At 53.1% G+C, this 14,868-nt stretch overlaps 1 protein-coding gene across 1 annotated transcript; it reads left to right on the forward strand.

Moving 5' to 3' along the window:
* Nucleotides 1-8,166: 8,166 nt before the first annotated feature.
* GTF2F1 (general transcription factor IIF subunit 1) lies at nt 8,167-13,447 on the forward strand. Its single transcript, XM_065917935.1, has 10 exons — nt 8,167-8,609; nt 8,697-8,743; nt 9,230-9,302; nt 10,518-10,882; nt 11,341-11,525; nt 12,085-12,238; nt 12,324-12,505; nt 12,601-12,674; nt 12,761-12,899; nt 13,090-13,447. Exons 1-10 carry the CDS (start codon nt 8,598-8,600, stop codon nt 13,410-13,412), a joined length of 1,554 nt encoding a protein of 517 aa, XP_065774007.1. The 5' UTR covers nt 8,167-8,597; the 3' UTR covers nt 13,413-13,447.
* Nucleotides 13,448-14,868: the final 1,421 nt, after the last annotated feature.

Consider the following 14,868-nt stretch of genomic DNA (forward strand, 5'->3'; position numbering starts at 1 on the left):
AACAAGGACCTACAGTACAGCAGAGGGAACCTACTCAATATTCTGTAATGATCTATGTCAGAAAAGAACCTGAAAAAGAATGAGTATATATACAAACGAATCATTCGTCTGTACACCTAAAACTAACACAACGTTGTAAATCAATTAGACTCCAATAAATTAAAAAAAAAGAAGACTCACTTTAAATACTTTAAGTACACTTATTTTACTGAGATGGTCTGGAGAAGGCAATGGCACCCCACTCCAGTCCTCTCGCCTGGAAAATCCCATGGACGGAGGAGCCTGGTAGGCTGCAGTCCATGGGGTCGCTAAGAGTCGGACACAACTGAGCGACTTCACTTTCACTCTTCACTTTCATGCATTGGAGAAGGGAATGGCAACCCACTCCAGTGTTCTTGCCTGGAGAATCCCAGGGACAGGGGAGCCTGGTGGCTGCCATCTATGGGGTCGCACAGAGTCGGACATGACTGAAGCGACTTAGCAGCAGCATCAACTGAGATGGTAAGGATGCAAGAGAACAAAACATGGAAAGACAAAATAATGAACCTCACTTTCACCATTGGAGGCAGCTAGGACACCTCCAACCCCTCAGTCTGAAAATGGGCTCTTGGAAGGGAGAAGATGATCTTGTGTCCCACCTGTCTGGCAGGAACCAATATATTTCAAATAGCCCTTGTTGAGGAAGGACATTCCTTCTTTTTTTTTTTTTTTTTTTTTTTTTTTTTTTTAAAATACAAGGAAACTTTTATTTTCAGTTTTCATCAAGAAAAGGACATTCCTTCTTTAAGGAAAGAATATCAGCTAATTGATGTGGGGGAAACAAATGACTGAGAGTTACACATTTTGAACTGATTTGGAATATGAAGTTACTGATTCCGATCAGCAATGAATGAATCTATAAGATAAGGGGCCGGCGGGGGTGTGTTACAGCAGCCCCTGATTGACCTGCTATCTTAAATTTGTGAGGACTGTCACACCAAGTACCACAGTTGGGTGACTCCAGCCACAGAAATTCCATTTCCTGGAGACTTCCCTGGTGGTCCGGTGGTTGAGAATCTGTCAAGGCAAGGGACGAGGGTTCCATCCCTGGTCTGGGAATTTAGATCCACATGCTGCGGAACAATTGAGCCTGTTCACCGCAAAGCCTAAGCCTGTTCTCTAGAGCCTGGGAGCCTCAACTACTGAAGCCTGCATGCTTCAGTTGCTGGAGGCGGTGCTCTGCAACAAGAGAAGGCGCTGCAATGAGAAGCCTGCGCACCACAACTAGAGAAAAACACACTCACAGTAACCAAGACCTAGAGCAGCCCAAAATAAATTCTTTTTAAAAAAAGAGATTCCACTTCTTCACAGTCCTGGAGACTAGAAATCTGAGACTGAGGTGCTGGCAGGGTGGAGTCCTTCGGAAGCCTCTCTCCTTGGCTTGTTTTCTCTCTGTGTCCTCAGTGGCCATTCTGTCCACGTGTAAGTCTCCTCTTCTTAAAAGGCCACCAGTTATATTGCGTTAGGACCGAGACAAAGCAACTGATCACAGTGGGCCAACCTTACTTCAATCCCGATTAAGATAAGATGTGAAAAGAAAAAGATTTTGAGGTGTTCACAGGAATTTCCATAATGATTGGTTATTTCACAACATGGAGGATATTAAGGTGTGATAATGGAAGCATGATACAATTTTTACAAAAGCCTTCACTTTTTAGGAAATATGTACTAAAATATTCATGGATTAAAAAGAAAAGAACAGGGACTTGCCTGGTGGTCCAGTGACTAAAACTCCACTCTCAATGCAGGAGGCATGAGTTGGGGAACTAGATCCCACATGCTTCAACTAAGAGTTCTCTAGCCACAACAAAAAATCCCGCCTTCTGCAAGGAAGATGGAAGATCCCATGTGCTGCCACTAAGACCCAGCACAGCAAAACAAAACAATTTTTTTTTTCAAGAATTAAGGACTTCCCCCAGCTTCCCTGTGGCTCAGACAGTAAAGAATCTGCCTGCAATGCAGGAGACCTGGATTCAATCCCTGGGGCAGAAAGATTCTCCTGGAGAAGGGAATGGCTACCCACTCGAGTATGGTTGCCTGGAGAATTCCATGGCAGGCTACAGTCCATGGGGCTCAAAAGAGTCAGACACGACTGAGCGACTACGACACTGGTGGTCCAGTGGTTAAGAATCAGCCTGCCAATACAGGGGGCATGAGTTCCATCCCTCATCAGGAAGATCTCAAATGCTGCGGAAGAGCAACAAATCCTGGGAGCTGCAACTACTGAAGCCCTAGAACCGTGCTCTGAAACAATAAAGCCTGAGTACCTCAACAAAGTGTAGCCCCCACTGTCTGCAACTGGAGGAAAAAGCCCGCTTGCAGCAACGAAGACCCAGCACTGCCATAAATAAATAAATAAATAAACTAAAAAAAATGTTCATTGACTGACTTGAGTTCACGTTTCACTGCCTGCGCTATTATTTAAGGCTTTGAATTCTATCCACTTCCCTTTTCTACAATTTTTTTTTTTTAAAGATAATGGTAGCAGTTTGGGAAATGGAAAGTGGATGTCACTTGCCATGGAGGCGACTGTGAAAATAAATACAAACCAGGGCTGACGGCCTGGTTCTGATATTGGATGCGCATTGCATGAGATGTGGCCCTTCCAGATGAAGGGTCCGGCAGGACCTCTCCACCATCTCGGCAACTTCCTGTGAGGCTACACTTAGGAAGAAGTTTGAAAACACACGTCATTATTGCAAAACCTACTTCTGGAACTCCCCTGGTGGTCTAGTGGTTAAGACTCCAGGCTTCCAATGCAGAGGGCATTGGTTCAATCCCTGGTGGGGAGACTAAGAGTCCCACATGCCTCAAGGCCAAAAAATTAATAATTAAACATTCTCTTGTGAACTTCCCCAAATCATTGGTCTCACAATATAGGTGATCCTTGGGGAGAAACATGAGCCCCCATAATTGGGCCTTCTGTCCCTGGACATCTTGGGGAGACTGTTCATGGATCTCCTACACAACCCGACCTGATGCAGATAGTCAGGGCTATTGGTGTCTGGTCTGGTCTGGCCCACTGGCCCTCAAACCAGTGCTTCCTGGGGGCTTCCCGTGTGCTCATTCAACAGACGCTGCTTGGGGACTTCTCTGGTGGTCCAGTGGTTAAGACTCTGCATTCCCACCTCCAGGGGGCACAGGTTCAATCCCTTGTCGGGGAACTAAGATCCCACACACTACAGGATGTGGCCAAAAAAGTAAAAAACAACAAAAGCAACAACAACAACAAACAGATGCTTCTTGCCACGAGCCAGGCCAAGTTCGAGACAAACGGCCAAGGACCCCTCAGTTCCCCAGAGCGTGTATTCTCAGGATGGGGGCAGATGTGACTGCAGTCAACTCAGAAACTCAGAAACAGACATGACAGCTTCCCTGCATCAGCCTCACTTGCAGGGAGGAGATGCTGGTGGTATTTCTGTGCACAGATGAGGAAACAGGCTGGGAGTGCTGACCCAGAGTGGACACGTGGAGACAGCAGCTGAGTGGGACCTCAGCCCCGGTCTCAAGGGCTCCAAGGCCAGCACGTGAACTAGGCCAGCCCACCACCGCCCACAGAGTAGGGGCCAACCTCAGAGAATGTTCCCTGCTTGGGCCTCAGTGTTCCTGTCTATAAAATAAGGATGCTGGTCTTTTGGGAACGCCGAGGCAGTGTCTAGCTCTGGACTCCTGTGAATTTCAGCACCTTTGTCCCCCCAAGCCACAGAGAAAGCAGGAAAGATAAAGGGAAGAATTCCTGGGCATCATGTTCTTGTTGTGGAGCTTCAGCGTCAAGCCAGACTCACTGCTCCAACTCACACCAGCCAGAGTAGCCTGAAACAGGCTCGAAAGCCTGGTGGGATCAGGGCTGAAGGTCTAAGCTGGGTGGCTCCAGGGACGCCTTTTAACGGAGACCCTAGATGGACCCTAAGGCAGGGGTTAGATGACTCACAGAGATCAAAGTTCCCTGTAAAGAAAACACACTCTTGGGACTTCCCTGGTGGTCCAGTGGCTAAGCCTCAGCACTCCCTATGCAGGGGACCCAGGTTCCATCCCTGGTCAGGGAACTAGATCCCACATGCCACAACTCAGAGTTCTACATACCACAACTAAAGATCCTGAATACCACAACTAAGGCCTGGCGCAGCCAAAATAAATAAATATTTAAAAGAAAAAGAAAGAAAACCCACTCTTGGAAATACCCTGGTGGCCCAGTGGTTAGGACTCCAAGCTTTCACTGCTGAGGGCAAAGGTTCAGTCTTTGGTCAGGGAACTAAGATCCTGTTTATTTTCATTTTCTCACTTCTTAGAGCCACACGGGTACCAGAGAAAAGCACGTGTGCTGTGCTTCTTAGCACACAAGCAGGATCCTAAATGGGCCTCCGTAAAGGAGAGGGAGCGGGTGGGTGCTGGGGGGCCGGCAGGGAACAGAGGGAGCACATCCCATCCACGTGTTAAAACTGGAGCCCTGGTCCTGCCTTGGCTGCCTGAATGGTGTGACCCGGGCTTGCTCCCTGATCCCTCTGTGAAAAAGCAGGGTGCCTGGAACGTTCGGGAAGATCAGAGTTCATCTGTGCAGAGTGTGGAGAACAGTGCTGGGCTGGTGAAAAGCTCCGGAGGACTTCAGGCTGCAGTTGCCATGGGGACCAGCAGGCTCCCGTGTTGCCAAGTCAGGCGTTTTATTCAGGAGGAGCCGGGAGTTTTCATGTGGCATCTCTGGATTTTTGAAGGTTGGCCACGAATTTTAAAAAAAAGTGTGAAACACTGAATAGTCCAAACTGAACATGTCAGTGGATCACGTGGGACCCGAGGCCCTGGGGGTTTTGCAGCCTCTGTCCTGATGCTTTGCGACCACCTGTGGAGACCATTCAGCTGGCATGGGTGACTGGGTGTCTACTCTAGGCCAGGTGCTGGCTAGAGTCATTCATTAGCTTGGCCTTTGCCCTTCAAGCTCCCAGACCTGGAGAGGGAGCCACTATTTACCTTTTACCTTCATCACAACAATCCAGACAAAACTGCTTCAGTAGAGGTGCATACAGAGGGCAGGATGGGGGGGCAGGGAGGGTGGGGGGCAGCCCCCTGCGACCTTTGTCAGATTCCTTCCCCACGCCTGGCACCTGAATGCGTTTCTAGGACATTCAGCAAGCCCAGCAAGTCCCAGGAAAGCCTGGAGGCCCCTAGCCTGCCAGTTTCTCTTTTCCTGCCTGGCATGCTGCAGTCCCTGGGGTCGCGAAGAGTGGGATATGACTTAGAGACTGATCAACAGTCTCTCTGGGATGTCATTCTGTTTTCTGTTCTTCACTGCACTTATGGCTACCAGAAATTCTGTTGTATTTTGCATGGAACATATTACTGGCCCCTGACCCATGTGTCTGGTGAAGTCCAGAGGACTTAGCTTGTCCTCAAGAATTATTTTGGGCACAGGAGGCTGAATAAACAGGTAAGTGGAGAGCTACAGTCCATCTTTACAACCCAGAGGTGATGCTAAGCCCACCTGCCACTCAGTGGGCAAATAGTTTGTCTACCAGTTGCCAGGGACTGTGTGGAAAGTGCAAGAGTTAGTCACTCTGTCGTGTCTGACTCTGCCATCCCATGGACTGTAGCCTGTCAGGCTCCTCTGTCCATGGAATTCTCCAGGCAAACATACTGGAGTGGGTAGCCATTCCGTTCTCCAGGGGAATCTTCTTGTGCCAGGGATTGAACCCAGGTCTCCTGCAGGCAGATTCTTTACTGTCTGAGCCATCAGGGAAAGGATTGACTGTGTGGGAAGATGTTAAAATGACTTTGTCCTCACCCTTGAAGAGCTCACCTGGGGGTCTAGACACTTCCAACCACCTCCCAACCATCCCCTAATTAACACAAAACTCCATTTCCCTGTCATCAGCTCCTCTTGCCTGACATCTCCATCTGAGGTGGGGACGAGGCCTGGTTTCATGCCCTCTCGGGCTCACTCACAAAACGCTCAAACTCCTTGGCCTGCCTCAACTCCTGGGGGAAGCTGTCAATGAGGAAGCCTTGGCTCTCTGGGCAGGACAGCATGCAGATGCTGATCACATCAAGGATGACTTCCTGGGGAGGGAAGAGGCGGCTGTATTCAGTGCTTGGGGGGCCCCTCACCTATGAGGTCACCTAGGCAAGTTCTGGTGATTTCAGGGGAACATTTGCTGGGTGCCCTGGATCCTCAGTGCCCTGCTCTGGACCCCTCTGATGAGCTGGGGTCTCTGGGGGCACTTCAGAGAATGGGGCTCAGCTACTGTCTGCTGGGGCGGGGGGCGTCTGCCCCACGCCAGGCTTAGTGGGCTCCTTTGCTCATCACTATCATGAGGAACTGGGACGACCTCCATCTTATTGTGAGGAACTGGGGGCAGAAGGGGCCACTGACAACATGCCCAAGGTCACAAAGTTTAAATACTAGCTAAGTTTACTGAGGGCTTCCCGCGTGGCTCAGCAGTAAAGAATCCCCCTGCCAATGCAGGAAATGAGGGTTTGATCCCTGGGTTATGAAGATCCCCTGGAGGAGGAAATGGCAACCCATTCTGGTGGGTTGCTTGGTAAATCCCAAGGACAGAGGAGCCTGAAGGGATAAAGTTCATAGGGTCTCAAAGAGTCTGACACAACTTAGTAACTAAAACAATAAAGAAAGTTTACTAAGTGCGTCTTATGGGCCAGGAACCCTGCCAAGCCCTTTATAGGAACAAAGTCATTCACCCCACACCCCAGCCTTCTGCTGAGGGTCCAGCTGCTCTCCCATTTTACAGCTGAGGACACAGAGGCTCGGTTGACAAAGCAGCAGCCAGTGGAGCAGCCTCGAGAGGCCCCTTGGCTCCTACTGGGTCCTCCTGGGAAGCTCCTTCCAATGGGCCCCCTCATCCCTGTGCTGCCCTGCCCGGGAGCTCTCACTGTGGGCACCAGGATCCCTGCAGCATGAGGTCATGGATCTTCCGGCCCTGCTGGGTGCCCCGTCGGGCCTCCTGCCGCAGCAGCTGGCCCAGCCCCATGTGGCAGAAGCCATACTTGGTTGCCATGTATTTGCACTGTGTCCCTTTGCCGAAGCCTGGACCACCCATCACCAAGACGATCGGGGGGACTTGAGGATGTCTGCAGTGCACGAGAAAGAGAGACAGGGGAGGGGGTTGGTTCCTGTAGGGGTCAGTTGGTGCTGAGGTGATTGTGCTCACAGCTATAGTGGGTGACACTGGACACATGTTGCTGGCAGGCCTATTTCTGCCCTAGGGTGGTATCTGGGGGTGCATGTCCACAGCCAGTGATATATCCAGGCACAGCACCATTAATACTGCTACAGGTCAAGTGGATGAGGTGTGAACCCAAGCAGGTCAGGCCCTTTGTGTGCAGCATCTCCTTGAAGCATCACCCCTTTTTACAGTTGAGGAAACTGAGGCTCTGAGATGGACATGGACTTGTCCACCCCTTCAGTCTCATCCCATACCACCCTCCCCTTTCTTTACTGTGTTTCGGCCCAGGGGCCTCCTTTCAGACCCTTGTACTCATCACCTCCCTGTTGCTCCTCCCCCACCTCCACCCCCGCTGGAATTCCATACCGCAGTCCCTTCAGGTTGCAGCTCACCCTTCAGGTCTTCTCTGATCTCTGTCTAAAGAGATTGTTGTGTTACTATAACGTTGGGGGCCGGGAGGAGGGGTGTGTGCACACCTGGACTTGAGGGGGGGGGTTACCTGCATTCTCCCGCCCTCCACAACCTCCTTCCCTTCCCCCGAGTAAGCCAGCCACCCCTGCGACGTTTTCCTTCTTCTGGGGCCTCAGGGGCCTGCCCATTTGGGGCAGCTTGGACTTGCAGAAACCCAACCCGCCTCCGGACCGTGGGATGATCTCGCTCCATCCCCTACACAGGCCCTGACCTCGCCTGGTTCGATTCAACGTCACAAGAGCCCCTGGCCCAATTTTTTGGCGAGATGATAGGGCTACTCCCGGGGGCAGTGGGGAGAAATGAACCCCAAAGAGACTCAGGTAGAGCCGCAGCAGTCGGCTGCCAAGGAGGCCTCGGTTGCTGTGGTAACGCGGCCACCTCGGACTCACTTCCGGAGTAAAGTAGCGCATGCGCAAATAGCCCGACAGGCCGCAAGGGTGGCGGGTTTCCTCCCTTCCTTCCCAAGATACCCCGCGGTCCTGACATGTAATGTCACTGGGGGCGTCCCCACACCACTTGATTGGGTTATCCACATGATGAAGTTATCGGCTTGATGGAATTATCGTGATATATATATATATACACTGCGGGCCGCCAGAGCGCTAGATACAGAAGGCGCTAGCTACCTTCAGTTCGGAGTAGGTTACTTCGACTAGGCCTGCAGGATTTCGATTCCGGTTTAGGCGGCTGCGCAGGCGCAGACTTGGCACAGGCGGTCCCTAGCTGATCGCCGACCCAGCTCGGCCTCCGGATAGCTTTTCCCAGGATCGGTTGTATCCCGGGCTTAGGGTCCGCGATCGAGGCCAGAGACCCGACACTTCGAGGGCTGCCTCCTCGGGACCGAGGGACGCGCACCCCAAGGGAGGCATAAAGAAAGAGGTTCTGACCGGACCCGGGTCAATCGCCCATCGCCCCATGGCGGCCCTCGTAAGTGTGCGGCAAGGCGGTTCGGCTGCGGTCCTGGTGGTGGCCTCTGTAGCCTCTCACTCACTGTCCTGCTTTCTCTCCCCTCAGGGCCCCAGCAGCCAGAATGTCACTGAGTATGTCGTCCGAGTTCCCAAGTAAGTCCCTGATCCTACCAACCCCCTCTCCCTCCAGAAAATGTTTAAATCTCGAGCCTCCAGGAGTGTCTGATTCTTCTTCCAGGGCTGGGGTTGAGCCGAGGCCTCTGGGGCATCACTGTTTTTTTAATAGAGTGAATGAATGAGTACATTAATATACAGTAACACGCAACCTCCCTGCCTAGGATTCCCTCAACCAGGAATGGCAACTGTGACTCTACTGGGTGGATTCTTTTTGATCCTGCAAAATTCCGTTACAGTATTTTCCTCCTTCAGGAGGCATTCCTTGGCTGTCCACCCCCCTGCCCAAGGCTGAGTTCCCAATTATCCCATCTTGGGTTCCCAGAAATATTTGTCCCTAACTGATCTCTGGGTTTTTTTCATGGGTCCCCAGCTTTGCCCAGCACAAAGGACTGAGCCTGGGAGGGTTTACTGAATTAATGAATGATTGACTGAGCACTGCCTCTTCTTTCTTGTCCATTCCAGAAATACCACCAAAAAATACAATATTATGGCTTTCAATGCAGCCGATAAAGTCAACCTCACTACTTGGAATCAGGTAAGTCCGAGTTCTGAGGATGTGAGAAAACCTGACCCTGGATTTGATGTAATAGTTGCTTGGTTGTGATAGTAACTAAGGCTTAGTATCCTCCTCTCTCCCCACGTGCAGATAAATGATAACTAAGGCCCAGGTTGAGCCTCTGGGCACCCCTGAGGGCAAGATATGTATGACCCTGCAGGAGGTTTTCTCCTGAAATTTGTGCCCATTAATGGGCATTTGGGGTCAAGATCTATCTGGGCAAGAGAGGAGGGGGCTGCCTCCTAGAGGTGACTCAGAGCCCCCATTGTCGGAGACTCCAGAATGGTCTTTAGAAGCTGTCTTTTAGTTGTTGCAGGCTGCTTTAGCAGAATTCCAGACACTGGGTGGTTTATAAACAACAGATGTTTATTTCCCACAGTTCTGGAGGCTAGAAGTCCAGAATCAGGGCGCCAGCAGATTTGGTGTCTAGTGAGGGCAGGCTTCCTGGTTCATAGCTGATGCATTTGCACTGTGCCCTCACCTGGCAGAAGAGGGACACAGCACTATGGAATCCTTTATTAAAGAGGGCACTTATCCCATTACTAATAGGCTGCAGCCTCATAACCTAATCATCATCTATCAGAGGCCTCGCCCCCAAATACCATCACACTGGAGATTAGGTTATATGCATTTTGGGGGAATTCCCTGGAGATAGAGCAGTTAGGCCTCGAGCTAGGACTCCAGCCCATTCACCTCGGGGGCCCAGGTTCCATCCCTGGTGGGGGAACTAAGATTCCAGAAGCCCCGGATGACAGCCAAAAAGAATGCATTTTGGAGGCACGCAACCATTCATCTATAGCAGAAGCCATTAAAGGGTTACAAACAGTCTGTAAAGAGATTTGTCCACTGTGGGGTCGAGGGCAAGTGAAGGGAGAACGGTGGAGGTGAAGGCTCTGGACCAGGTGAGCCTGTGATGGGGTTTGCAGCAAACAGGTTGCGACAAGTGATTTGACTCTGGGGTGTCTTTTTTTTTTTTTTTTTTAATTTGGAAATAATTTCAAACTTTCAAAAAGCTGCAGAAACAGACATCGTAGCGGGCTTTAGACAGATCCCTTCGCCCACATTCACAGAGCCTCTTTTCTCCAAGTGGGAAGTTGGCTCTGAGGGTCCACCGCTCAGCCTGTGGGGAGGAAGGGGTATCGTTGAATGGGGAGCAGTCTCCCTGATGAGAAGTGTCGCCTTCTGTCCTCCCAGGCCCGGCTGGAACGAGACCTGAGCAACAAGAAGATTTACCAAGAGGAGGAGATGCCTGAGTCGGGCGCCGGCAGCGAGTTCAACCGCAAGCTCCGGGAGGAGGCGCGGAGGAAGAAGTACGGCATCGTCCTCAAGGAGTTCCGGCCAGAGGACCAGCCCTGGCTGCTGCGGGTCAACGGCAAATCCGGCCGCAAGTTCAAGGGCATAAAGAAGGGCGGCGTGACAGAAAACACCTCCTACTACATCTTTACCCAGTGCCCTGATGGGGCTTTCGAGGCCTTCCCTGTGCACAACTGGTATAACTTCACGCCGCTGGCCAAGCACCGCACGCTCACGGCCGAGGAGGCCGAGGAGGAGTGGGAGAGGTGAGTGATGGGGCCATGCCTGGAAAAGGGCTGCAACCCCCTGACGTTGTGCCTGACTGGGAGCTGGGGACTCAGCGGTGAGCAAGCCAGATCTCTCCACCGCTCAGGAGCACCCAGTCCAGGGGGCAGATGGACTGGAGACAGTGGGGAGGTGGATCCAGTGCTAGGGCATCAGCATCACATGAGACCTTCTCCTGAGGGACTCTGGGAAGACAGGGAACCAAAGGAGGGCCAGCTCTCCCTGTGTGAGCTCAGGGTCTTTCTGCCACGTGCCTGTGTCCCCACGTGTAGGGTCAGGTCGTCCCTCTCATCACCTAAGTTGTGTCTGTGGCTCTCCTCCGGGGCACACGTGGTGGAAGTGCAGGGAGGCACCGTGGATGAGGCCCACTCCCGGAGGGGGTCTCCGGAGCCAGCTCCGCTGCCAGCCCCTGCTGTAACACTGCCCCCCCGCCCCGCAGGAGAAACAAGGTCCTGAACCACTTCAGCATCATGCAGCAGCGGCGACTGAAAGACCAGGACCAGGACGAGGAGGATGAGGAGAAGGAGAAGCGCAGCCGCAAGAAGGCCAGCGAGCTGCGCATCCACGACCTGGAGGACGACCTGGAGATGTCGTCCGATGACAGCGAGGCCAGCGGCGAGGAGGGTGAGGCGGGTGGAGCCAGCCCTGGGTGGCAGGGGTGGCAGTTGTAATTAATCCAGGTCCTGTGTGATGACTCAGAGAGGTGAATGCCGCTGAAAGGATTGCTTGATTACTTGCAGACCCTTGGATCCCCTCAGGAGTTTGGCCGCTGGGGGAAGCACTAGGGTTGGTTAGGAGGCCCCAGGAAGGTCTCTCTCAGCCATGGCCTTGACTGGGATTTCCATGGGAATGGCCTTAGGAGTAGCCAGTTTGAGTCGTACCAGCAGGCTCTGGGCCAAAGGGTGGTCTCTGGTTGCCCAGTGGCTGGCTGGCCCAGGTGATTTAGGGCAGGGATGGTGGGCCTAAGTGTGAGTTAGAGGAAGAGGTTGGCTGGGGGTGTGGAGTTGGGATTGCTTGCTTGGCGGTGGGTGATTGTTACAACCCTGGGCTAGCTCTGTGCCTCCTGGAGGAATTGGGGCTGGTCCTGGCATCACCGCGGCCCCTGAGATGTCCAGGCGTCATTAGATACACACAACACGATGCATGTCCATCTGAGCCCCTCACCTCGTGTATTCTTCTCCAGGTGGCAGAGCCCCCAAGGCCAAGAAGAAGGCACCGCCCAGCAAGGGGGGCCGGAAGAAGAAGAAGAAGAAGGGCTCAGATGACGAGGCCTTTGAGGACAGTGATGATGGGGACTTCGAGGGCCAGGAGGTGGACTACATGTCCGACGGCTCCAGGTGAGGCAGGCGGGAGGCGGGTGTGGGACCCTGGGCCGGCCTGCGGACGCGCTCGCTCACCCTCTGCCCGCTCTCTGTCTTACAGCAGCTCCCAGGATGAGCTGGAGGGCAAGCCCAAGGCCACCCAGCAGGAGGAGGGTCCCAAGGGCGTGGACGAGCAGAGTGAGAGCAGTGAGGAGAGCGAGGAGGAAAAGCCGCCCGAGGAGGACAAGGAGGAGGAGGAGGAGAAGAAGGCGCCCACGCCGCAGGAGAAGAAGCGGAGGAAAGGTGGGTTGGCCCCTCTGAGCCCCTGATCTGGGACAGGACCGAGGGCTGGCTCAGGGGTCTCCAGCCCTGACGCCCCCTCCTCTGGCCCCTTGCAGACAGCAGCGAGGAGTCCGACAGCTCGGAGGAGAGTGACATTGACAGCGAAGCCTCCTCGGCACTCTTCATGGCGGTAAGGCCCCACCGAGGCAGGGCCGGCCAGGGCGGACGGTGGGGGGGCCCTCTCCCGACATGCGTGCTCAGCCCCAATCTCCACAGAAAAAGAAGACGCCCCCCAAAAGGGAGCGGAAGCCATCAGGGGGCAGTTCCCGGGGTAACAGCCGGCCAGGCACGCCCAGCACTGAAGCAGGCAGTACTTCTTCCACCCTCCGGGCAGCCGCCAGCAAGCTGGAGCAGGGTGAGTAGTACGCCCCATCCCACCCCGCCCGCCCTACCCTGCTCTCTTGACCCCGTCCTGGTCTTCCTGTTCCGCAGCCTCTGAGCCCCTTGCACACATGATCCCAGCACTGTCCCCCCACCCCCCTACCCGCCTACCTAGTGGTCCAGCCTCGCAGACCCAGTCTCAGTCCCACCGCCACCTCCCACAGGGAAGCGCACCAGCGAAACGCCGGCAGCCAAGCGGCTACGACTGGACGCCGGGCCCCAGAGCTTGTCCGGGAAATCCACTCCTCAGCCCCAGTCTGGGAAGTCAACCCCCAGCAGTGGCGACGTTCAAGTGACCGAAGATGCAGTGCGCCGCTACCTGACGCGGAAGCCCATGACCACCAAGGACCTGCTGAAAAAGTTCCAGACCAAGAAGACGGGGCTGAGCAGCGAGCAGACAGTGAACGTACTGGCTCAGATCCTGAAGCGCCTGAACCCTGAGCGCAAGATGATCAACGACAAGATGCATTTCTCCCTCAAGGAGTGATGCTGCCCTCAATAAACAGGCTCTGTTTTCCACAATCCTCAGTGTCTTCATCCCCACACTTGCTGCCTCTCGTCCCGCCACCTGTAGACGCCTCTTAGAACTTAATTCCTGAGAAGGCAATGGCACCCCACTCCAGTACTCTTGCCTGGAAAATCCCATGGACGGAGGACCCTGGTAGGCTGCAGTCCATGGGGTCGCTAAGAGTCGGACACAACTGAGCGACTTCACTTTCACTTTTCACTTTCATGCATTGGAGAAGGAAATGGCAACCCACTCCAGTGTTCTTGCCCGGAGAATCCCAGGGATGGGGGAGCCTGGTGGGCTGCCATCTATGGAGTCGCAGAGTCGGACACGACTGAAGTGACTTAGCAGCAGCAGCAGAACTTAATCCTCTTCCTTACCCCCTCAACCTCCTCCATGGAGCTGCTGGGTGATTTCTTTCAGCTCTGTCTTCCACTTGGCTGGTTCTCTCTTCAGCTGTGGCTTATCCACCACCTGAACCCATTAAAAGTAGGGCTTCCCAGGTGGCTCAACGGTAAAGAATCTGCCTGCCTGTGCAGGGGACACAGTTTCAATCCCTGGGTCAGGAAGTTCCCCTGAAGGAGGAAATGGCACCCCACTCTAGTATTCTTGCCTGGGAAATCCCATGAACAGAGGAGCCTGGTGGGGCTACAGTTCATCGGGTCCCAAAGAGTTGGACATGATTGAGCACACGTGTACAAACCCATAAGTACTTAGTGTCACTGTCTTTCAGTTCTGCAAATATCTTTTTCAGATCAGTAGCTCTGTTTTGAGTGTATGGCCCCTTCTGTTTTTGATGCCTTCTTTTCCATTGTTAGTTTAAACATCCTTGTCTTACCGTCTCCATCACACTCACCTAGTACCTGAAGCAGACGGGCACCCTGTTGTTTTCTGATGCCTCTTTATGATTGTGTTTGTGACCTGGGATGGGGGGACTTGTTCCTAGTTCCAGGTTCTGTCTTTGGAGCTCCTGGGTGGCCTGCTTTGCAGGCAAGTTCTTTTTTTTTTTTTTTTTAATAATATTTGTTTTTATTTATTTATTTGACTGTGCTGGGTCTTAGTTGCAGCATGTGGGATCTAGTTCCCTGACCGGGGATCAGACCCTGGGCCCCCTGCATTGGGAGCATGGAGCCTTAGCCACTGGACCACCAGGGAATTCCAAGGCAAGTTCTTCCAGATGGTTTTTGCATGTGCCTACCAGGTGCCCCAGAAGGGGCTTCTAGGTGGTGCTAGTGGTAAAGAACCCGCCTGCCAATGCAGGAGGCTTAAGAGACCTGGGTTTGATCCCTGGGTTGGAAAGGTCCCCTGGATGAGGACATAGCAACCCACTCCAGTATTCTTGCTTAGAGAATCTCATGGAGAGAGGAGCTTGGCGGGCTACAGTCCATAGGGTCGCAAAGAGTCGGAAACGACTCAAGCAATTTAGCATGCACAC

The sequence above is a fragment of the Muntiacus reevesi genome, chromosome 1 (genome assembly GCF_963930625.1).
Source record: "Muntiacus reevesi chromosome 1, mMunRee1.1, whole genome shotgun sequence".
Taxonomy (NCBI): Eukaryota; Metazoa; Chordata; class Mammalia; order Artiodactyla; family Cervidae; genus Muntiacus; species Muntiacus reevesi.

Bases quoted from the DNA above. Each gene is read 5' to 3' on its own strand.
- GTF2F1 (XM_065917935.1), top strand. The intron at 12,506-12,600 runs GTGGGTTGGCCC...GGCCCCTTGCAG, and splicing joins GGAGAAGAAGCGGAGGAAAG to ACAGCAGCGAGGAGTCCGAC. The intron at 12,900-13,089 runs GTGAGTAGTACG...CACCTCCCACAG, and splicing joins CGCCAGCAAGCTGGAGCAGG to GGAAGCGCACCAGCGAAACG.